We start from the raw sequence: 25,418 nt of genomic DNA, 5'->3' as shown, positions 1-25,418 counted from the left end.
AGCATTGGTTCTTCCAGTGAATATTCAGAGTTGATTTCCTTTAGGATTAACTGGTTTGATCTCCTTGCTGTCCAAGGGACTCTCAAGAGTCTTCTCCAGCACCACAGTTTGAAAGCATCCATTCTTCGGCCCTCAGCCTTCTTTATGGCCCAACTCTCACATCCATACATGACTACTGGAAAAACCATAGCTTTGACCATATGGACCTTTGTAGGCAAAGTGATATCTCTGCTTTTCAATACACTGTCTAGATTTGTCATAGCTTTTCTTCCAAGGAGCAAGTGTCTTGTAATTTCATGGCTGCAGTCACCATCTGCAGTGATTTTGGATGCCAAGAAAATAAAGTCTGTCACTGTTTCCATTTTTCCCCCATCTATTTGCTATGAAGTGATGGGACTAGATGCCATGATCTTAGTGTTTTGAATGTTGAGCTTTTCCATTAGGATTCCACTAAGTACATTTTCTTCTAGACTTTTTTTTTAAGGAAACACATATTTTAAAAATATTGATTTATTTTTGGCCATGCTGGGTCTTGGTTGCTGTGCAGGCTTTCTCTAGTTGTGGCAAGTGGGGGGTACTTTCTAGTGGTGCTTGGGCTTCTCATTGTGGTGGTTCCTCTTGTTGCAGAGCGTGGGCTTTGAGGAGTGTGGGCTCAGTGGTTGTAGCACATGGGCTTAGTTGCCCTGTGGCATGTGGGGTCTTCCCAGACCAGGGATCAAACCAGGGTTCTCTGCATTGGCAGGAGAAATTCTTTACCACTGGACCACCAGGGAAGTCCCTAGACTGTTCTTTAAAACATTATTCCAAGAGTGTATGTGATATTTGTTAACTTTTGAAACTTTTATAAAAATTTAATTTCTTTTATTGTTCTATGTTAAATGTCAATGTTATATTATTAACGTTTCAGCATTTACTTTAAATAAAATTGTCCTACTGTTCATTCTTCCCCTAACTGTAGGTATGGAACAGGCTGCTTCTTACTATGTAATACAGGCCGTAAGGTTGGTGTTTTTCAAATTAAATGATTCATGGAAGTCTTCTTTAACTTCATGTAAACAGTATTTCAACATAATTTGCTATTAAGTAACTTTTGAGTCAACAGCTTTTTTTTTTATCAGGGTTTCATTTAGAGCTCAATAAAAATGATGAGTATCACTACATTTGAAGCATTCTTGTAAGAACCATTTTAGGTTCTTTGACTTTTTTATATGTGTATTTTTAATTGTGTTAGTAGAAGATCTCACTAGGAGCTTGTCAGATTCTTAATTCAAGTCTAATTTCCAACAAGGGATAATCTTTTTGTACTATCTGAGTGTATTGTTCTTTTTAAAATAATTTTTATTGGAGTTAATAGTTGATTTATAATGTTGTGGTAGTTTCAGGTGTACAGCAAAGAATGTCCACTTTTTAAAGATTCTTTTCCCATGTAGGTCATTGCAGAGTGTTGAGTAGAGTTTTCTGTGCTATTAGTTATCCTTATTAGTTGTCTGTTTTATATATAGTAGTATATATATCTGTATCCCAGTCTCCCAAGTGTATTGTTCTTAATACTGGTAATTTTGATTTTTAAGATATATTTTCTAAATTGTCGTGTTTATTGAATTATAACTAGATCATTTTTGCTTTAAAAATTTTCATATACTGTCTTTTTGTTTTCCTGGCTATAAACTCTTTTTCTCTTTCCTACAGTGTGTATTTTCTGAACATGGCCTTCTGACCACAGTGGCATACAAACTCGGCAGAGATAAACCCGTATATTATGCATTAGAAGTAAGTACATTTCAATCAGTATAGATAATATGACAGACATTCAAAAGCTAATGAAAATAACAGTGTTATCTGTAAGAATGAGAAGCAACTTCTCATTCCTTATAGTTTTATCATGACATTGCAACAATTCAGTCACAAAAAAGCTCCATTTCCAATTCTAGTTCTTGTTATTTCTAGTTACTTCCTAGAAATAGTGTTGAACTTCTCAAAGTCATCCATGAGGGATGGAGTGAACTTCTTCTAAACTCTGGTTGATGTAATTTTGACCTCTTCACATGAATTACAAATGTTCTTATGGCATCTAGAATGGTGAATCCTTTCTAGTAGGTTTTCATTATAGTTTTCCCAGGATAGATTCATCAGAGAAATCACTGTCTATGGCAACTGTAGCCATACAAGTTGTCTTTCTTAAAACAGTGAGAGCTGAAATTCACAATTACTCTGTGATTCACGGGCTGCAGAATGTATGCTGCGTTGTTGTTGTTTAGTCACTTAGTCGTGTCCAACTCTTCACAACCCCATGGACTGTATCCCACCAGACTCCTCTGTCCATGGGATTCTCCAGGCAAGAATACTGGAGTGGGTTGCCATTTCCTTCTCCAGGGGATCTTCCCAACCCAGGGATCGAACACACATCTCTTGCATTGGCAGGCAGATTCTTTATCTGTGAGCCATCAGGGAAGCCCATATGTTGCATTAGTAGGCAGGAAAACAGCATGAATCTCATTGTAGGTCTCCATCAGAGCTCTTGTGTGACCAGGTACGTTGTCAGTTCCCTTCATATTTTGAAGGGAATCCTCTTCTGAGCTTATGTTTCCACAGTGGGTTTAAAATATTCAGCACTTCATGTTGTGAACAGATGTGCTCTCATCTAAGCTTTCTTGTTTCATTTATAGAGCACAGGCAGCATAGATTTACCATAATTCTTAAGGACCCTAGGATTTTCAGAGTGGTAAACGAACATTGGCTTCAACTTAAGGTCACCAACTGTATTAGCCCCTAACAAGAGAGACAGCCTGTCCTCTGAAGCTTTGAAGTTAGACATTGACTTCTCTCCAGCTGTGAAAGTCTCAGATGTCTTTCCTTCCAATATAAGGCTATTCCATCTACATTGAAAATGTGTTGTTTAGTAGCCACCTTCATTAATGGCCTTAAGCTAGATCTTCTGGATAACTTGCTGTGGCTTCTACATCACCACTTGCGCTTCACCTTGCACTTTTACGTTACAGAGATAATTTCTTTCCTTAAACTATGTGAACCAACCTCTCCTAGCTCCAGACTTTTTTTCTGAAGCTTCCTCTCCTCTTTCAGCATTCATAGAATTAAAGAGAGTTAGGGCCTTGCTCTGGCTTAAGGGAATGTTGTGGTTCATTTGTTCTCCTATCCAGATCACTCAGACTTGCTCCATATCAGCAATAAAGTTGTTTCGCTTCTTTATCATTCGTGTGTTCACTGGATAGCACTTTTAAAAATCTACTTCAAGTTTTCCTTTGCATTCACAACTTGGCTAACCATTTGGTGCCAGAGGCCTAGCTTTCAGTCTGTCTCAGCTTTAGATATTATTTCCTCACTAGTTTAATTATTTCTATTGAGTTTTTGGTTTAAAGTGAGACATGGGACTCTTCCTTTCACTTGAGCATTTAGAGATTATTGTAGGGTTATTAATTGGCCTGATTTCAATATTGTTCTACCTCGGGGAATAGGGAGGTCTGAGAAGAAGTAGAGAAATGGGGAATGGCCAGTTGGTGGAGCTGTCAGAACATACACACTTATCGTTAAGTTCACCGTCTTATATAGGAACAATTTGTGGCACCCCAGAACAATTACAGTAGTAACACCAAAAATCACTAATCACGGATCACCTTAACAAATATAATAATAAAATTTGAAATATTGCTAGATTTACCAAAATGTGACACAGAGATACAAAGTGAGCAAATGTTAGAAAAATGGCACCAGTAGACTTGCTCTGTGCAGAGTTGCCACAAACCTTCAATTTGTGGGGAAAAATAAAACCTAGTATCTGGAAAGCACAGTAAAATGAGGTATTCCTGGGACTTCCCTGGTTTTCCAGTGGTTAAGACTCCACACTCCAGTGCCGGGGGCCCAGGTTTAATCTCTGGTCAGGGAACTAGATCCCACATGCTGCAGCTAAGACCCTGTGCAACCAAATAAATAAATGTTTAAAAAATAAAATGAAATATGCCCGCTGTGGGATTTGTGCCTCCATGGCCATAAACACCTGGCTACTCTAACCTGAGAGTTCATTAATTTAGTCTAATCATCCGATCATATCATTGGCTCCAGGAGCATATATTAAAATATCTAGCTCTTTTTGAATGAATTATCAAGCCACGTCTATGCCATTTTGTATTAATATTTGCACAGACGATCTTTTGTTCATCTAAATTGAGGTCTTTGTTTCTTCCTATTAAACTTCATGATAGTGAAAGTGAAAAAGTGAAAGTGAAGTCACTCAGTTGTGTCCGACTCTTTGCGACCCTACCGATTTCAGCCAATTCTGACACAAGTCTGAATGCTTTTTCATTCTTCACTCTTACTCTTCCAGTTTTGTCTTATCTGGAGACTTAACACATTGGCTTTATGATTTTTTTTTTAAATTTATTTATTTTAATTGAAGGATAATGATTTTACAATACTGTGATGGTTGTTGCCATATATGAATCGGCCATAGGTACACATGCGTCTCCTCCATCCTGAACCCACTTCCCTTCCCACTGTATCCCTCCGGCTTGACACAGAGCACCAGCATTTATATTACCATATGATTTTGTTTTGATTCATGTAATTCTTTTTAGTTTCATAGAATTTTAAAGCTGAGGGAAGCAGTGGATTAGATGACAACAGGCTTTGCTACACCCTGCTATCCCCCTTGTTTCATGCGTGAAGAAGGCAAGTGAAACTGGAGTCATTTGGCCAAGGTAGTTTGATGCAAATCCACATTATTGGACATCAGAGTCTAGATGCCTAGGCTGCCCCACTGGACCATCTCCTTCCTTATATATCTGAATATTCAGGGCTTCAGTCTCCCCAGTCCAGTGTTTTCTCCCCCTTAGTCACACCCTTCTTCTGCTAACCTAGCAACTCAGCCATAACACACACACAGTCATTTGTTAATGACAGATAGAATTTCTTTTCCATGTTTTCTAATTCTTTTCACAAAAATTTGTAAAATTTTTTTAAAAATCAAAAAAGAATGCAGAGAATCAAGCTAGATTGGTATAACTTTTTCTCAGTAGAATTCATGCAAATTCCACCTGGTCACCCTGCTTCATTTTTGGGGAAAGTGCTTATAAAGCAGGTATTTAATACTCATTTCTGTAATTTGACAGATTTTGGCTAGGCTTTGCAATCTGAGGTGTCAAAAAGTAACTTTCTTTACTTTCAAAAGTACTCTCTTTGGGGAATTCCCTGGTGGTCCAGTGGTTGGGACTCCATGCTTTCACTGCCAGGGACAGAGTTTCAATCCCTGGTGAGGGAACAAAGATCCCACCTGGTGATGCCAAAATAAATAAATAAATAAATAATTTTAAAAGTACCCTCTTTGAAAACAGAAACTACACCTACCCCTCTTAGTTTTTAGTCTTCTTTCATTATGCCTCTGCTGACTAGGAAGGAACATAAGGCATTTCTAATTTTGTATTGTTATTTGGGGGTTTTTTGGTAGTACTTTCAAAACAATAATTACATATTTTTCCAAGAGTGTTTATAATTGTTTAATATTTTTTATAACTATCCAACCATGATAAGGACCTTTTTTTTTTATTTTTATTTTTTTTATTATTATTATTTTTTTTTTCCAGTGGGTTTTGTCATACATTGATATGAATCAGCCATGGATTTACATGTATTCCCAATCCCGATCCCCCCTCCCACCTCCCTCTCCACCCGATTCCTCTGGGTCTTCCCAGTGCACCAGGCCCGAGCACTTGTCTCGTGCATCCCACCTGGGCTGGTGATCTGTTTCACCATAGATAGTATACATGCTGTTCTTTCGAAACATCCCACCCTCACCTTCTCCCACAGAGTTCAAAAGTCTGTTCTGTACTTCTGTGTCTCTTTTTCTGTTCTGCATATAGGGTTATCGTTATCACCTTTCTAAATTCCATATACACGTGTCAGTATGCTGTAATGTTCTTTATCTTTCTGGCTTACTTCACTCTGTATAAGGGGCTCCAGCTTCATCATGATGAGGACCTTGAATGCTTTATGCCTACCACCTCCACCAGCAGTCATGCTATTGAATTTAAAATTTTCATTTCCCCCTTTTCTAAAATGTACAGTAATTCATACTATTTTCAGTCAATCATAAATCATATTAACTGACATATTTATCCATTTCTGTGTCCAGTATCATTTCTTTGGTCCCAGACCATTTATGTCCCCGTTCACCACCCCCAGGTTTATCTTGCTGGGGGACAACCTTTCAAAATTCATAGAATCTGGGGTAGTAAGCCTATTCTTTATAGGTTTCTCTTTATTATGCCCTCTCTCTGGAATGGATATAAAAATCTCAGTTTTTGTAGGTAAATCCCTTCTGGCCATTTTTTGCTGCCAATCAGACCTTGGCTTCCCTGATATAAAAGTTTTTAAACTTTATATCCTTATCATTGATATTCTATAGTTTTACTATGATATGCCTTAGTTTAGATTTATTTTTACTTATTCTGTTAGGTACTTGGATACAAGTCTGTCTTCAGTTCTGAAACATTCTCAGCAATTATCTCTTCAAAATTGCTCCTCTACCATTGCCTCCATCCTCTTCTGAAATTGCTATTGTCTGGATATTGGAACTTTCCAACCCACCCTCCATGTCTCTTAACTGCCCTTTTATATATATTTAATCTCTTTGTTTCTCTGTACTGTATCCCTGGTGAGTTTCTCAGTATCTACATTTCAAAATTCTCTCTTTTAAACAAACAAAACAAAAACATTTTAATTATGAAATGTAAGACGTGTAGAGAAAAATGCATAAACCATCAATGTACAGCTTAGTATGTTATTATTAAAGAAGACCCATGTGGGACTTCCCCAGCAGTCCAGTGATTAAGACTCCACACTTTAACTTCAAGGGGCCTGGGGTTCGATCCCTGATCAGGGAACTAAGTTTTCACATGCTGCACAGCCAGAACAAAGAAATATTAAAGATGAAGGCCCATGTAACCTCACCCAGGTCAAAAAACAGAGAACTGCCAGGAACCCACTATGTCCCACTCCCAAGCACAGCCTCTTTCTTTTCTCCTAAGGTAACCACTGCCTTGACTTTTATTATAACCACTTTCTTATTTTCTTTATAGTTCTAACACTTAAATGTGCAACCCTGAACACCAGAGTTAGTTTTGCATGTTTTTAATAGTTTATATGTTAACAATACAAAAGAGTGAGACTGTGTAATACAGTATGCAAACTTTGGTCTCTTTCACTCAACATTCTATTTGTGAGATTCACCGCTATTGTTTCATTCTTTTTCATTACCATATGTAAATACCACCAGCAGTGTATAAGAACAATAATTTACCTGTTTTCTCTTGTCTGTTCTATGGTTTATCTCATCTACTCCCTTTTTTAATCTCACTCAGTACTTTCATTTCTAGAATCTTTAATTGGTTAGTTTTCACCTGATTTTGTTTTATTTCTCTTTTTCTTTTGGTTTGTAATTCATTTTATTTTCATGGAAATCATACCTTAATTTACCTCTTTGGCTTTTGTTTGTTTTTTTTCTTTTTTGGCCATGCTGCAAGGCATGTGGGATCTTAGTTTCCCGACCAGGAATTGAACCTGTACCCCTGCAGTGGAAGCTCAGAGTCCTAATCTGGACCACCAGGGAAGTCTCTTAATTTCATTCCTTTGAATACATTTAGCACATACTTATTTTAAAGACTTATTTGTCAAACTGGAATGAATTCTGTTCCAACTGTTAAGTTTTGTTGACTGATGTGATTTCTTCCCCTTCCATACATTTTTACTAGAAGTGATGCTTCTAAGCTAGCATATGATGTGCAGTAATATCTAATTTACTAAAAAGTCTGTATATTTTGATTTAATCAAATTTTAATAAAAGTGTAAATAATTTATACTTAGCTTTAAGTGTACAACATAGTGACTCAGTATTTTTATACATTAAAAAATGATCACCACAATAAGTCTAGTTAGCATCTGTCACCATGCAAAATTATTATATTGACTATATCCCCAGTGCTGTATATTATATCCCTGTGACTTACTTATTTTTGTAATTAATTTATTGGCCACGCCACTTATGGGATCTTAGCTCTCAATCAGGGATTGAATCTATACCCCCTGCACTGGAAGCATAGAGTCTTAACCACTGGACCACCAGGGAAGTCCCAAAGCTTGTACCTCTTAATCTCCCTCATCTCTTTCATTCATCCTCCTAACCTCTTCTCCTCAGGCAACCAACATTTTGTTCTCTGTTTCTGTGAGTCTATTTCTATTTTGTTTGTTCATTTGTTTTATTTTTTGGATTCCACATACAAGTGATACCGTGCTATATTTTCTTTCTCAGACTTATTTCACTTAGCAAGTACCCTCTAGGTCCACCCATATTTTCTCAAGTCACAAGATGTCACCCTTTTATGGCTGAGTAATATTCCATTATATATATTATAAAATTATCCATTTTATTCATCTATCAAGAGATATTCAGGTCACTTTCATATCTTGGCAATCGTAAATAATGCTGCAATGAACATGGTGGTGCATATATCTTTTCTAACTAGTGTTTTTGTTTTCTTTGAAAAATTACTCAGAAGTGGACACCAGGGCTCAAGGGTTCCCTTTTCTCCATATCCTCCCCAACACTTGTTATTTCTTGTCTTATTGATAATAGCCATTATGACAGGAGTGAGGAGATTGCACTGTGATTTTGATTTGCATTTCCTTGATGATTAGTGATGTTGAGCACCTTTTCATGGGGCTATTTACTATCTATATGTCTTCTTTGGAAAAATATCTATTTAGGTCCACTGTCAATGTTGTAATCAGATAGTTTTTGACATTGAGTTATATGAATTCTTTGTATATTTTGTATACTAACCCCATTTGCAAATATTCTCTCCCATTCACTGTGCAAAAGCTTTTTAGTTTATTTTTGCTTTGGTTTCCCTTGCCTGAGGAGACAGTACAAAAAGAATATTGCTGAGGTCAAAGAGCATACAGCCTATGTTTTCTTCTAGAAGTTTTCTACTTTCAGAACTTGCATTTAAGTTTTAAATCTGTTTGGAGTTTATTTTCATATATGGTGTGAGAAAGTTGTCTGGTTTAATTCTTTTGCATGTAGGTGTTCTGTTTTCTGAACACTGTGTCTGATGTTTTAATCCTGGATTTCCTCATGTATTTTGAAATTTTCCCTTCTAGTCTTCGTTTTCCATTAAGCCAATAGCCTTAGTCAGCAGGAAGACAACACCCCTACACAAGCAGGAGAGCACCACTGAGCCCCTGGCTTCAAGCACTGACACCCTTCCTGGTCTTACATGAAGCACTCTGAATTCTTTTCCTCTGCAGGAGTCAGTTCCAGCCCCTCCTGCTGCCTGACACATACAGAACAATGAATCCGAATCCATCTTGCCTGTGGCCTCAAACCCTGCTTGGCCGTGCATTTCTGTTTCTGTCCACATTGATGCTATTCTCTTCTTGAGTTAGCCTGTGTTGTTTTGTTTTTCTCTTTTTCTATTTTGCCTGTTATCCTCTGTTAGGGACAGGTGACTTTTTTAAGGCACAAACTCAACCATCTCTGTTGATAGGGATTTTATCACTAAGAATGTTATCTCTGGGTTCCTATTTCATTGTTAGTAAAAAGGAAGTGGGACACATGATCCTTCAGTTGTTTTGAGACTTTAAACTCATATTAAACTGCTTAAATTTGTCCCACTGTTGCTAGTTGGAAATTTTCCTTAGTGGTGGAAGATACTGAAACAAAATAGAGCAAGAATTACCAAAATAGAGTGAGTAGTTCTGCCTTCCCGTGCCATCTGTGTGCCGTCTTCCCCAAGCTGTGCTTCTCCCTTCCTTGTTCATCTTCTTTTTCTAAATGCTATTTCCCAAAACAAAATTCTTTTGGGGAGCTTTGATCTGATTATGAACTTGAGCATACTATGGGTTTGAGACTTCCATGTTCTGTATTCTGTCACTAGGATATAAGTTCCCTGCGGTCAGAAGACTTACCTCTCTTGTTCACCACTCTATCCCAGAGTCTGGAGTATAGTAGACACTCAATAGGTATTGTTTATATACCAAATTCTATATTATGCCATTTTTGCCTATTTAAACATGAGCTCCAAAGAGGATTACTTATAACACCCCCATTGTTTTTTTTTTAATTTATTTATTCTTTATTTGAAGGATAATTGCTTTACAGAATTTTGTTGTTTTCTGTCAAACCTCAACATGAATCAGCCGTAGGTGTACATATGTCCCCTCCCTCTTGAACCACCCTCCCATCTCCTTCCCCTTCCCACCCCTCTAGGTTGACACAGAGCCCCTGTTTGAGTTCCCTGAGACATACAACAAATTCCCATTGGCTATCTATTTTACGTGTAATATAAGTTTCCATGTTACTCTTTCCATACATCTCACCCTTTCCTCCCCTCTCCCCATGTCCATAAGTCTGTTCTCTATGTCTGTTTCTCCATTACTGCCTTGCAAATAAATGCTTTAGGACCATCTTTCTAGATTCCATATATACGTGTTAGTATATGATATTTATCTTTCTCTTTCTGACTTACTTCATTCTATATAATAGGCTCTAGGTTCATCCACCTCATTAGAAATGACTCAAATGTGTTCTTTTTTATGGCTGAGTAATATCCCATTGTGTATATGTACCATGACTTCTTTATCCATTCATCTGTTGATGGATATCTAAGTTGCTTCCATGTTCTAGCTATTGTAAATAGTGCTGCAATGAACAATGGGATACATGTGTCTTTTTCAGTTTTAGTTTCCTCAGGACATATGCCTAGGAGTGGGATTGCTGGGTCATGATTGTTTTGTGATCCACACAGTCGAAGGCTTTGGCATAGTCAGACATCTATTTCTGCTTTATTGACTATGCCAAAGCCTTTGACTGTGTGGATCACAATAAACTGTGGAAAATTCTGAAAGAGATGGGAATACCAGACCACCTGACCTGCCTCTTGAGAAACCTGTATGCAGGTCAGGAAGCAACAGTTAGAACTGGGCATGGAACAACAGACTGGTTCCAAATAGGAAAAGGAGTACGTCAAGGCTATATATTGTCACCCTGCTTATTTAACTTATATGCAGAGTACATCATGAGAAACGCTGGGCTGGAAGAAGCACAAGCTGGAATCAAGATTGCTGGAAGAAATATCAATAACCTCAGATATGCAGATGACACCACCCTTATTGTTGAGAGTGAAGAGGAACTAAAAAGCCTCTTGATGAAAGTGAAAGAGGAGTGTGAAAAAGTTGGCTTAAAGCTCAACATTCAGAAAACTAAGATCATGGCATCTGGTCCCATCACCTCATGGGAAATAGATGGGGAGACAGTAGAAACAGTGTCAGACTTCATTTTTTTGGGCTCCAAAATCACTGCAGATGGTGACTGCAGCCATAAAATTAAAAGACGCTTACTCCTTGGAAGGAAAGTTATGACCAACCTAGATAGCATATTAAAAAGCAGAGACATTATTTTGCCAACAAAGGTCCGTCTGGTCAAGGCTATGGTTTTTCCAGTGGTCATGTATGGATGTGAGAGTTGGACTATAAAGAAAGCTGAGCACCGAAGAATTGATGCTTTTGAACTGTGGTGTTGGAGAAGACTCTTGAGAGTCCCTTGGACTGCAAGGAGATCCAACCAGTCCATCCTGAAGGAGATCAGTCCTGGGTGTTCATTGGAAGGACTGATGCTGAAGCTGAAACTCCAGTACTTTGGCCACCTCATGCGAAGAGTTGACTCATTGGAAAAGACCCTGATGCTGGGAGGGATTGGGGGCAGGAGGAGAAGGGGACGACAGAGGATGAGATGACTGGATGGCATCACCGACTTGATGGGCATGAGTTTGAGTAAACTTCGGGAGCTGGTGATGGACAGGGAGGCCTGGCGTGCTGCGATTCATGGGGTCGCAAAGAGTCAGACACGACTGAATGACTGAACTGTACTGAATGATGGTTTTATTCCTAGTTTTTAAAGGAATCTCCATACTGTCTTCCATAGGGGCTAACACGGCCCCCCATTGTTTTCCTTAAATGTCCTTTTTCTCATCTCTTTGATATGATTTGTTATTTTAGTGTTGAATTTTTCTTTTTTGGAGTTTTTTGTCTCTCTTGAGCCAGATATTCATTTTAGGTATAAGCCTTATTTATTAGTTAACTGTTGCTGCATAACAATACTACCACTAAGTGGCTTAAAACCATACCCATTTATTATCTTACAGTCTTCATGGGTCAGGATTCCGGGCAAAGCTTAGCTGGATCCTCTACTCAGTGTCTCACCAGGCTACAGTTAAGATTTAAAGTGAGATTGCACAAGGTGTAGACTGAGGTTGCAGTCTCATCTGAGATTCCATCTGTTTCTAGGTTCACTCAGGTTATTGACCAAATTTAGTTCCTTGTGGTTGTAGGACTGGAGGTTTCAGTTTCTTACTAGCAGTGAGCAAGATGCTGCCCTCAGCTCCTAGAGGCCACCTGCAGTTCCTTCCTCTGTGAGGACTTAACACCAGCAAGGGGGGGAGAGAGTCCAGAAAACAGGTGTGATAATCTTATGCAACGTAATCACATACATATTGTCACAAACATCCTGTCACCTTTGACAGGTCCTGTTGGTTAAAAGAACATCATAGATACCACCTTACTTAAAGGGAAAGGATCATGGAAGAGCATGAATAGCAGGAGTTGAGGATCATGGGGGCCTATAAACATCGTTTATGGACTTTTCTAATGTACTTTCTTAGAAAGTATACTTTCTGACAAATAAGTGCTTTTAATTTTAATTCTCTAACTTGTTACCTACATTTCAAAAATGCTTCCCCAATTCACTTCTCTGCTCCTATTGTCTTCTCTTTGCAATTAAAAATGCTGTAGAGTTAGATTTTTGCATTTGTAATCATATATAAATTAAGTACAGTATAAATTATATAGTTTTGTGTATTACTGTAGCATACACAAAACTATGTTTCCTGTGCCTAATGGTTGATTTTGAGCAATTTAAGGATAACCTCAATTTTACATACTTTTCCTCCAGATGTACTGATTTTAACCATAACTGCATTGTAAGACACATCCTATATCCTGAAATAATCTACTTTATAATACTGTTCATGGCAGTAACATTTATCTCAAGGAACTTTTGAGGGAACGTATGTTTGCCTGCTATGACATTATATCAGAGCTACTTGATTGTTTTTAATCTAATCTTCACATAGCCTTTTCCTTAGCTTTTCACTTTCCAGGCTGTGTATCTAGTTTTGAGTAATTTATTTCTCTTGTCCAGTTATCATTGAACTTCTTCTTTTTACCCCTCATTTCTATTATGTTTTTCTTTGTGCATGCTCAGTCACTCAGTCGTATCTGACTCTTTGCAACCCTATGAACCTTAGCCTGCTAGGCTCCTCTGTCCATTGGTTTTCCCAGGCAAGAATACTGGAGTGGGTTGCCATTTACTTCTCTAGGGGATCTTCCCAACCAAGGGGTTGAACCCACATCTCCAGCATTTCAGGTGGATTCTTTACCACTGAGCAACTGGGGAAGCCCTCTCATTTCTATTATGTTTTTGTTTTTCTTAGAAAACCTCAATTAGGTTTCTGTGTAGCTTTCCCAGTGGATCATGACTTAGAATAAAGGTTGATTCATATTTGTAGTTGATGAGCTGAAGTATTGAATCTTTATATTTATAATTGACAGTAACTTATTTGATCACAATTAGACAGTCACCTTCTATCTATCATTTTAGGTTTCCATTCCTGTACTCTTTTCCCTGCCCATCTTCAAAGCATTATACCACCTTCCAATTTATCTCCTGCCTTTGGATTCAGAAGACTACATCTTTTGTGAATTTGGAGGTGTCTCTTATTTTTATTAATTTGTAAAGAACTATACCAAGTATTATATCATGATACCAAAATTATATACTTATTTCAGATAAGTATTTTTCATATTAAACTTACTTCTTTGTTCAACAATAGAACACTCCTGTATACTCCTGCTGACCGAATTTAAAATAATTTTCTTCTGGAAGCTTGACAGTGGCTTTAAATAATGTCCTCAATAGTGTTCTCAATCAGTTAACTTTAATGAAAATCTTGATTTTCCTTTTATTACAACCACATTGTTTCCTCTCAAAAAAAATTATCTGAGCATGTAGCATATTGCCCTCATCAGTACACCAACATTTAATTTCCCAAAATATGAAGTTCCACTAGCTGATAGCCATAAGACCACTCCACTAAACTTCCAGCTCAGTGGCTTTTTAAAATTTGTTGTTTACTCACCTAAAATCATTGGAAACGTACACATTTCTTGGTTAGATGCCATGTAGGACCAGTGTCTTTCTGAGCATATGAGGAGAAAGAACATCTGTTTTTCCATGTAGATCTAGAACTGTGCTGTCCAGTATGGTAGCCACTAGCCACACCTGACTGTTGAACACTTGAAATGTGGCTAGTCCAGATTGAGATGTGCTGTAAGTGGAAAATATATACCTGACTTCAAAGACTTAGTGAATTATATATACACCCATGTTGTAGCAGAATTTCATGTTTTTTCATGGTCAAATAATTTTGCAGTGTGTAGGTATACTACATTTATCCATACATCAGTCAATGGAATTTGGCTGATATGTTTTTTTTAACACTTAAAGAACTAGTGAAACTAATATTTACATTCAGTAATAACTTTCCTATATATTCCTGTATGCTTCCTATATTAAGCCTCCTCATAATTTCTTTAGGTAACTATTATTATAGTCATCACCATTATATAGGCAAATAAATGGAGTCTTGGAAAGCCCAACTAATTTACCTAAAATTACGTATGTATTAAGAAATAGAATTCAGCCTTAAACCCGGTTCATCTGACTCCAAACTGTATGTTTTCTTCCTTACTGCCACAGCCATACATTCCTACTCTACTCCATCCCTTGGTGATTTTGTTATAAAGAATAATTATTTTTTTAGTGAATTTTATTGGAGTATAATTGCTTTACAACGCTGTGTTAGTTTCTGCTGTATAGCAAAGTGAATTAGTTATACATCTATCTGCTCTTTTAAAAATTTCCTTCTCATTTAGGTTACCACAGAGCATTGGGTAGAGTTCCCTGTGCTATACAGTTAGGTCCTCATTAGTTACCTAAGAATAATTACTTAGCAGTTAGCCTTCTTTGCTGACTTTTTTTTTTTTGTGGTTGCTGGATTTAATATAGTGTTTAATTTGGGAAATGGGCTTAAAAAACTTTCAGGGTAACATTTCCCAATAACTTTGTGGCTATGATGGGAATGTATTCTGGGTGATAATATGCCTTTGTCATTTAGCTACAGAACAATTGTACAGGAAACAAATTGCTCAGGACAGTGATGTCCATCTATGGGGACAGGTCCAAGATCTACTGGAGGGCTCTCTTCTCTGCCTCATGAAAAATTTCTATGACTTAGACAAAACCATGTTTATATTAAAAGACCTGGTTTATGACGTTTGTAGAAGTCCCAAAGTTGAAATTTTTGAATCGTATCCATCTGATAGAATCATACACAGAGAATATGCTCAATAAGAACTTTATATACTGATAACATATTTAATACATTCTCTCTCGGATTCCTTATTTCCCACAGGGTTCGGTAGCTATAGCTGGTGCTGTTATTCGCTGGCTAAGAGACAATCTTGGAATTATAAAAAGCTCCGAGGAAATTGGTGAGTATGTTCTAACAAAGGGCTGGAATCTAAATAATGAAAATTTTAAATATTTTACCCTTGCAATCAATGCTTTGCCCTATATTTGACATTAAACTATATGGATCCCAATTATGAGTTTGATATATATATATATAAAAGACTCTTTGTGAAGATTTATAAAACAACAAATTGACATAATTAGTTGTGCTTATTCATAAACAGGCACGGTAGGGCATAAAAATCACCCAAGTGTAGAATTGAACACTGAAGATTGCCCGAATCTGCAGTTAAAATTATCTGATGAGAAAGAGCTTTAACTCTTAATAGAGTGAGAATTAAAACTCCCGTACCTATAATTTAAGTATTACTATGGCTATTTACAAATGATAGGTAATTATTTTGAACTCCCCACCCACTCTCCTTCTACTTGTTTCATTTCACCTGAAGGTGAGACAGTCAGGGACATATTTCTGATTAGGAATGCAGTGAAGGCCACTTCTTCATCTGCTAGTCAGCAACCTTAAAACAGTGGAAATGGGGACTTCCCTGATGATCCAGTAGTTAAGAATCCGCCTACCAGTGCAGGGGACACAGGATCAACCCTCGGTCCAAGAACTAAGATCCCACATGCTGTGGGGCATCTAAGCCCATACACCACTCCTACTGAGGCTACATGCCCCAGAGTTTGTGCTCCACAACAAAAGAAGCCCCTGCAATGAGAAACCTGTGCCCCATGTCTAGAGAGCAGCTCCCACTCGTTGCAACTAGAGAAAGCCTGCGCACGGCAACAAAGACCCAGCACATTCGAAAATAAATTAAATATTTTTTAAAAAATAGTGGAAATAAGCTACAATACCTTAACAAAACTAATCCAGTTCCTTTCATTCTTGGACTGGGTTAAATTTTGTGGAGAAATTTGCTTTTGTTGCTCCTCATATTCTGCTACAATTAGCAACATTTTGCTGTACTGCGTACTAGGAAACCAAAAGTCCTGTCTTAATTTTTAAAACACGTGTGCTTGTTGATGAAAAGAAGTAGTATATATTGGAATGATTTTTTGTGTTTTTTGTTGTTGTTGTTGTTTGTTTTTAACGTTAGAAAAACTTGCTAAAGAAGTAGGTACTTCTTATGGCTGTTATTTCGTCCCAGCATTTTCGGGGCTGTATGCACCTTATTGGGAGCCCAGTGCAAGAGGGTAAGAAATGAAAATAAGGTATGCTTTTGTCAGTCTTGATTTATTTACAATTAGCTAAGAACTTATTGGTTAATTGGGGCTTCCCTGGTGGCTCAGAGGTTAAAGCGTCTGCCTGCAATGTGGGAGACCTGGGTTCGATCCCTGGGTCGGGAAGATCCCCTGGAGAAGGAACTGGCAATCCACTCCAGTATTCTTGCCTGGAGAATCCCATGGACGGAGAAGCCTGGTGGGCTACAGTCCACGGGCTCGCAAAGAGTCAGACACGACTGAGCGACTTCACTTTCACTTTCACTTTGTTGGTTAATAGTTTTCTATTTTCAAATGATTTTGAGGTATGGAGGAAACCTTTTATACTTGGGAAGTATAATTTTAGAACCTTTAAATTCCAAGAAGTTGGGACTTTCCTGGCTGTCCAGTGGTTAGGACTCCACGCTTCCACTGCAGGAGGCATGGATTCGATCCCTGGTTGAGGAACTGAGATACTGCACTGCATGCCCCGTGGCATGACATAAAGAAAGAACTCCAGGGACTTCCCTAGTGGTTCAGTGGCTGGGACTCTGCCCTTCCTCCCAGTTCAGGGCACCTGGGTTCTAGATCCCACCTGCCACAGCTAAGACCTGGTTCAGCCAAATCAGTAAATAAATACTAGAAAAAATTCCATGAAGTTATGTCATCTGACAATAAGCCCTGGCCATATTCCTATTCATGTTAGTGTTATTATCTTTTGTCTTCAAGGCACCTGCAAGTTATGTATCAAAAGGCCATCATCTAGATGAATATTGATTTGGTTTTATATTATTGTCATCTATTCAGATAGATCATGAACTTTTTCATACGTGGATGCAACATTGTAGACTATAAAGATTTTGCCAGCTTCTTAATGTTTGGGTCCAGTTTTGGCTTTTTTATGTCTTTTTTTTCCCCTGTACACTTCTATGTACCAAGTTCAACCTTTCCATATTTAGAACATTCCCGATTGATGACTCATTTATTCTGCTCTAATTTTAAAAATTTTTGTGTGTATTTTTAGGATCATCTGTGGACTCACTCAGTTCACCAATAAATGCCATATTGCTTTTGCTGCATTAGAAGCTGTTTGTTTCCAAACTCGAGAGGTAATTAATATGGGCTTTTTTCCTGTACTAAATCCACCTTTTTTATTCCTACAAAAATTATATACATATATATGCCAGAAATTTGTGAAAATTTAATAAGCTTGTTCTTGTTGTTCAGTCACTAAGTCATGTCCAACTCTTTGTGACCCCATGGACTGCAGCACGCCAGGCTTCCCTGTCCTTTACCATCTCCAGAGTTTGTTCAAACTCATGTCCATTGAGTCAGTGATGCCATCCAACCATCTCATCCTCTGCCGCCCCTTTCTGCTCTTGCCCTCCATCTTCCCAGCATAATCAGAAATTAAGCCTGGGGACTTCCCTAGCAGTCCAGTGATTAAGACTTCATGCTTCCACTGCAGGGGGCATGGGTTCCATCCCAGGTCAGGGAACTAAGATCCCATGGGCTGCACAGTAAGGCCAAAAGAAATTTTTTTTTTAAATTAAGCCTGCCTAAACAGTAATATAATAAATGCAAGTTTGTTTTGTTTTCCCAGCTGTCATTACTCTCTAAGTTCCTGTTAGCTGCTGGGCACTGGGCATTTTACAGTTGAGGGGATGCTGAGCAACACATATTAGGCAAAGGATTTGAATAGTAGCACAAACATAGACACCACGGCAGGAAATCAGGGTGCAAAATAGAGTTGTCTGGCTTGTCTGGATATAGAGGTGAGTGCAGAGGAGTGGTAAGAGAAAAGGTTGGTGGTAACCAGATCAAGGAGGACCTAGAAGAAATCTCAGTTTTCCTTCTGTAGGCTTTGGGGAGCTTTGGCATGTTTTTAAGTAGAAGATGGCTATTTTCTGAGATATTACTATGTGGTACTTTGATGATGTTCATTGCATTGTTTTTTTTTTTCAGATTTTGGACGCCATGAACCGCGACTGTGGAATTCCACTCAGCCATTTGCAGGTAGACGGTGGGATGACCAACAACAAAATCCTTATGCAGTTACAAGCAGACATTCTGTATATTCCAGTAGGTCAGTAAGCCCTCATTCCTTCAAACCCCAACAGTCACATTTTTTGGAAGAACTGATTTTTCAGGCATATGTAACTGCTAAGATAGCACTGTTGTTCACTCCCCTCAGTGAAGCCATCTATGCCCGAAACAACTGCCCTGGGAGCTGCCATGGCTGCAGGGGCTGCAGAAGGGGTTGGCGTCTGGAGTCTGGAGCCTGAGGACTTGTCAGCTGTCACAATGGAGCGATTTGAACCTCAGATCAACGCTGAGGGTACTTTTATTTATTTATTTTTATTGAAGTAGAGTTGATTTCTAATACAATGTTGTGTTAGTTCCAGCAGTACAGCAAAGTGATTCAATGATATATACTATGTTTTTCAGATTCTTTTCCCTTATAGGTTATTACATAATATTGAGTATAGTTCCCTGTGCTCTACAGTTATCTTTTTGAGTGAGGGTACTCATAAAGACTGAAGATTGGTGTACTGTGAAAAGGGAGAGAGAGTTTGGTGGTTTAGTCACAAATCAAGAAATGAAATAAGATTGCAAATGTGAAGGTAATTTCATATTCAGCTGCTAAACATATTTGGCTTCATATGTGAATGTGAATAAGAGAAATAGTTCCCTATTTTAAAAAAAAACAAACTTCTATAATCACTTTTTTACCATTCACTTCTACTGTTTATAGTCTCTTCGTGTACAAGGATAACACTGCCACATTGTCAGTTTTATTAATAGCCTGTTAGTGTAACCTTTTCTGACAGTGACAAGGGAGATATATAGACCACCTACCCATCATGTCTGCGTTGGGTCATCTTTAGTGCCAATGACCAGTTTTAGGACAGGATTAACTAGGCTAAGGACCATTATGGTAACTTTTAAGCACAGCAGGGCTAGCCTGAGAAAAGCAGCAACAATTTAAATCAATGAGCATTAAATATTTGACTCACTGTTGTAACAAACAAAACTAAGCTACAAGCCAGACTAATAGACTGTAGCCTGCCAGGCTCGTCTGTCCATGAACTATTCCAGGCAAAAACACTGGAGTGGGTTGTCAGTTCGTCCTCCAGGGGATCTTCTGACCCAGGGATCAAATCCATGTCTCTTGCATCTCCTGCATTGGCAAGTGGATTCTTTACCACTGCGCCACCTGGGAAGCCCCAATGCCTGTAATTAAGTTTGTGTACAAAAGTCAGGTTTTATATATTCAATTTGGTTTTAAACCATTTTAAAAAGCTATATATAAAATGGCATCATAGTGGATTCTGTGGTGATTCAGATGGTAAAGAATCTTCCTGCAATGTGGGACACCTGGGTTTGATCCCTGGATTGGGAAGATCCCCTGGAGAAGGGAACAGCTACCCACTCCAGTATTCTTGCCTGGAGAATTGCATGGACAGAGGAGCCTGGCGGGCTATAGTGCGTGGGGTCACAAAGAGTTGGACATGACTGAGCGACTTTCACTTTCCAAGGTCCTGTGCCCTTCCCCAAAGAGAAAGCAGATCAAATAGGATTCCCCTTTTTAATTCATTACCATGTGCTTGTGAATGACCTGGTCTTAGCAGATAGCCTGTCTCCACATCTCCGTTCATTTTGCAGACCAGGCTGAATTTCCCTCCAACTTCCACACAAGCTTCTCTCTGCAGTCACTGGCAGTCTTTGGCAACCATACCGGGATCTGAGTCCTGGTAAAGCTCCATGTCAGTTAAATACAGTGTAACAAGCATCAGTTTAATAAGTGAAACAATTTGTCAAGAATGATGAGTGAATATAAGTATAGTACTTAGAACATCTTAGTAAACTTTCTTTTTTAAAGAAATTTTATTTTGTATTGGAGTGTAGTAACTAACTGGAGAAGGCAATGGCACCCCACTCCAGTACTCTTGCCTGGAAAATCCCATGGACAGAGGAGCCTGGTAGGCTGCAGTCTATGAGGTCGCTAAGAGTCGGACATGACTGAGCAACTTCACTTTCACTTTTCACTTTGATGCGCTGGAGATGGAAATGGCAACCCACTCCAGTGTTCTTGCCTGGAGAATCCCAGGGACGAGGGAGCCTGGTGGGCTGCTGTCTAAGGGGTCACACAGAGTTGGACACGACTGAAGTGACTTAGCAGCATGGTAACTAACAGTTGTTATTGATAGTTTCAGGTATAGAGCAAAGTGACTCAGCCATACATGTGAAAGTGAAAGTTGCTCAGTTGTGTCCAACTCTTTGCGACCACATGGACTATACAGTCCATGGAATTCTCCAAGCCAGAATACTGGAGTGGGTAGCCGTTCCCTTCTCCAGGGGATCTTCCCAACCCAGGGATCGAACCCAGATCTCCCACGTTGCAGGCGGATTCTTTCCTGTCTGAGCCACCACGGAAGTCCAAGAATACTGGAGTGGGTAGCCTATCCCTTCTTCAGTGGATCTTCCCAGTCCAGGAATCGAACTGGGGTCTCCTGGCAGATGATTCCATACATATACATGTATCCATTCTCCCCCAGACTCCCCTCCCATCCAGTCTGCCACATAACATTGAGTAAACTGCCTTTCTTATGTATGGTTTTCCTACCTTCTCTTTCTAGAAAGTGAAATTCGTTATTCTACATGGAAGAAAGCTGTGATGAAATCAATGGGTTGGGTTACAACTCAGTCTTCAGAAAGTGGTAAAAATGTTTTTATTGTTATTGCCACTTCGTCCTAGTATGTTAAATAGCTTCTTTAAGTATCTGTTTATAGTTAGCTAGCAAGGCTGCTCTGAAGAATAGCATTATCATATGCTCATAGTTTCTAGCATTTTGAAAACACTTTAAAGTTCTAAACATAAAATGTAAATTATCAGATTGATAAATGTGCTTAACTCTGTCCTGCCATACCTTTCCTTATTAGTTTATTCCTGGTACTTCAATTGATAACTTAGTTTTCTAAAAGTAAAAGTATTTCTAGTTTCTTCCTAATGAAAAAAAAATCAACTAAACTTTTTTTTTTTTCCTTTTCGTGACTGACTTTGCCTTTTTGGGGGGCTGTCTTCATGACCTGAACGGACCAAAAGTTTCAGAATACATTTGATTGATTTCAGAATACATTTCAGAATTGATTTCAGAATATTGATTTCAGAATACATTTCACTACTTGCTAGACTGCTCCCAAGCCCTTAGTGAGTGTATGTTGTAAGAATTCATTGAAATCAGAGGAAGAAAAGTACCAGACATAGTAAATTAGAAATGCCATAATTGGGAAATGCTCTTGGCAGAAATTTGAGGACTTTTGTTTTTATTCACTTAGGTGGGAAAGTATCTACCATAAATAAACTATTTAGTTGTAAACAGCTCTGAGCTGCCTTTAATATTGAAACAGCCTTTAACATACCTTTAATATGGCATGATATTGTACTCCTTTGCTAAATACAAGATTTGGAATTTAATGAATGAAACAATGGCCAATAATATTTTGAAGCATGTAGTTTAAGAGAGAAGAGTTTATAAATATAGCCTGCCTTCCAACCCCAAAGTGAGTATAGAACCACTTTTTAAAAAAATTATTCATTTATTGGCTGCACCGGTGCTTAGTTGCAGCACGTGGGATCTAGTTCCCTATCTAGGGGTCAAACCCGGGCTCCCTTCATTAGGAGCCCAGAGTCTTAGCCACTGGATCACCAGGGAAGTCCCAAGAACCATTTTTAATGTATCTAGCTTTTCAGAGAAGCTTCTGAGATCATGCTGTTTCTACTTGAAGCTTTTGTTTATTCTCCTAAATAAGCTTTAGGCTTAATATCCATTGTCTTTAAATCTTTTGTTCTGAGACCCACCTTTCTTTCTAAGATAGTGACAAAGCCTTTCTTGCTAAGACTGTTTGCAGTTTTGAGACCTTATAGTTAAACTTCTCAATCATAGGTATTTTTTGTAGCACAGTGCTAGTTGCTTTGAAGGATGCAACAGCCGTGCACTCTGATTTATTTTCTGGTTGTCCTCAATTAAAAGCTGATGAAAATGAGTTCTGTGATTTCTTTGACTAGTTGTATTTTTTTAAATGGCATAGAAACTTCCCTGGAAGTCCAGTGGTTGAGACTCCACACTTCCAATGCATGGGGCACAGGTTCATCCCTGGTCAGTGAACAAGATCCCGCATGCTCCCCCAAAAATAAATAATTTATTTATTTTATGGCCAAAAAAATATTATATGGCCAAATAAATAAATAAAATGGCACAGTTCAACCTGTTCCCCTCCCTCGCCGTATCTGCCTCCATGTCAATGCCACACATACTTCTTCCTTACTTGCGGTTGAGGATATAATCGCCAAGTTCCCACAAAGCCAATTGATCATTTTCTGTTTGCTTACCTTACTGTCAGTGAAATTAAAATGCCAAGAAAAAGTGGATAAAAGAAAATTACATGATTTTTTTGTTTCTGCCTTCAGAATTGATGATAAAATAATTTGATTTTTTCAGAGCTTTCGATTTTTCAAACTTGGTTTTTGTTTCAGTTAGGCTGCAGTGTATTTAAGGCAAAGTGTGAAAAACAATTTGTAGTAGATTTATGAAAAGCACTCATGTACAACATTTTGAGAGTCTCTAAAACTGTATAATAATCCAGGTAACAATATTCAATTAGTGAAATGCTGATTATCCCTCAAGCAATGTAAGCTATGTAGTAATAGTACAGATAGAATCCTATTTTGATGATCTCATAAGGCTATTCAAATTGCTACCTGGCCTCTTATCCTCTTTAAATAGTTTCAATTTATGGGAAGAATATTATGTTAGCTTAATTTCCAAAGCATATTGCCAATTTTGAAGCATTCATATTTATTTTCTTGTTTGTAACTATATTTGAATGGAGTGTAAAGTATTTTTAACATACATTTCATATGCTTAAAATGTCATAGAAATGATTGGGGATTTAATATTTTTTGGAGAGAGCTTATGATAAATAATGACTTTATGACTTTGTACTCCAAACCCACCAAAATAACATTTTTTTCAAAAACTGTTAAATGTTCAAGATACATAATGTTTAAATTCAAGAAAAGCCTATGTCTGTATCTATCTAGCTATTCTTTAAAGGAAATGTTTTCAATCAGGTTAGAAAATATCAAAACAGTTGTATTCTCAGACAATATTTTTAAAAAATATAGATTAATACAGTTTAGTTTTTAAATTATATAGTAACATTAATTTTCAGGTTCATTTTGTTATACCAACTGTGTGTAAAAAAGAAAATGAAACCAATAGGGTTTGAAATTCATTTTCAAACTAATGAATTGGACTAATATAACTCTTCTCTGATAGCCAAAGGATCTATAATTTTAATCTGGATGGGGAATGGGATTGCTCGCTTAATATCTTTTGGGGAAGAACCAAGAAAGCTAAAATCAGCAGCCTCCCAAAAAGAAAGTTCTCCTTCAGCTTTCTTTGGCTTTGCCAGTGGAAGGTTTATGTTGGTCTATATGCTCTATGTTCTTGCTATTTGTGGCATGCTATCTGTATTGTTTGTTAACTGTCAATAAGCCCTCAATTTTGATTCTGGTTTTGATTTAAAGTAATAACTCTTTGCTAGCTTTTATGAATATACTATTTTTATAACTTTTTTTTTTGCTATCATGTGATTCTTAACACAAATATTGTAATTATGTGTCTCTCTTTTGGTTTGCTTGACTGGAATTCCCTCCTACTCGGATGACAACAGGTGACCCTAGTATCTTCTGTAGTCTACCCTTGGGCTTTTTTATAGTGAGTAGCGTGGTAATGTTAATCGGAGCAAGGTACCTCTCAGGTCAGTTCCTCTTTAAATTAGACAATTATATGAGTTAGCATTAATGTATTTGTGTATAAATCAACAGAAAGTTTTCAGTATTTTTCCTTCTTCCTGTTCTTAGGAACCTGGAAAATCTTTTAAAGGTCTAGTTAATAGACCATTTAATTCAGAATTAAGGACTGTGACTCTGCTTTTATTCTCTTTGATTTTTAGTAGATGATTTTCTTTGAGGGACTACATTCTGCTGGCAAGTGCAGCAGTAAGCACAAGTACTACTGTTCATGCTTAAATGAAAGGATGTTCAGAGTGGTAGATGAAATGTATAGTATTTGAAATCAATTGAACTGGCTTTCAAATGTATCTAAGTCGTTTTTCATACCTATGAAAATCTGCTACACAAGTCTTAATATTTCAATCCTGGTAAGACTTTCGGCCAGAGTATGTTAGCAGAGTTTCTGTAAAACTCTAAACCTGGGAATAATTTATTGTCACTTTTATTTTAGTTAAGAGAATACATTGGTAAACTGAATTTTTTTTTAATTATTGCTGAAATAAATTGGTGAGATTCAAACTGAATTATTATTTTTGCATATTCTGAATATTCTTATAAAAGTAAAATTGCTCAGTACATTATAAAACTCACTGCATAACCAGCATTAATTTAAATATAATAATCATTTTTGGAAGTTGTTCCTGATGATAGCTCAGTTTTTCTTCAAATTAGTGGCCTAAATGGATATGACATATTTCA

At 37.7% G+C, this 25,418-nt stretch overlaps 1 protein-coding gene across 4 annotated transcripts in view; it reads left to right on the top strand.

Annotated features, from left to right (window-relative positions):
- Positions 1 to 25,418, top strand: part of GK (glycerol kinase) — a 79,351-nt gene that overhangs the window by 46,912 nt on the left and 7,021 nt on the right. For 3 of the 4 annotated variants that reach the window (XM_061137089.1, XM_061137090.1, XM_061137091.1), the window contains 9 exons: positions 959 to 1,001; positions 1,690 to 1,770; positions 15,597 to 15,675; positions 16,756 to 16,852; positions 17,883 to 17,967; positions 18,824 to 18,944; positions 19,053 to 19,196; positions 21,499 to 21,579; positions 24,599 to 24,685. In XM_061137089.1, the coding sequence (XP_060993072.1) occupies positions 959 to 1,001; positions 1,690 to 1,770; positions 15,597 to 15,675; positions 16,756 to 16,852; positions 17,883 to 17,967; positions 18,824 to 18,944; positions 19,053 to 19,196; positions 21,499 to 21,579; positions 24,599 to 24,685 (818 nt within the window). The remainder of the gene's footprint in view (positions 1 to 958; positions 1,002 to 1,689; positions 1,771 to 15,596; positions 15,676 to 16,755; positions 16,853 to 17,882; positions 17,968 to 18,823; positions 18,945 to 19,052; positions 19,197 to 21,498; positions 21,580 to 24,598; positions 24,686 to 25,418) is intronic. The other variant, XM_061137092.1, reaches the window with a different exon arrangement.

Source organism: Dama dama, chromosome X (genome assembly GCF_033118175.1).
Source record: "Dama dama isolate Ldn47 chromosome X, ASM3311817v1, whole genome shotgun sequence".
In the NCBI taxonomy this organism is placed as follows: domain Eukaryota; kingdom Metazoa; phylum Chordata; class Mammalia; order Artiodactyla; family Cervidae; genus Dama; species Dama dama.
This window is presented reverse-complemented; position numbering and strand designations above follow the sequence as displayed.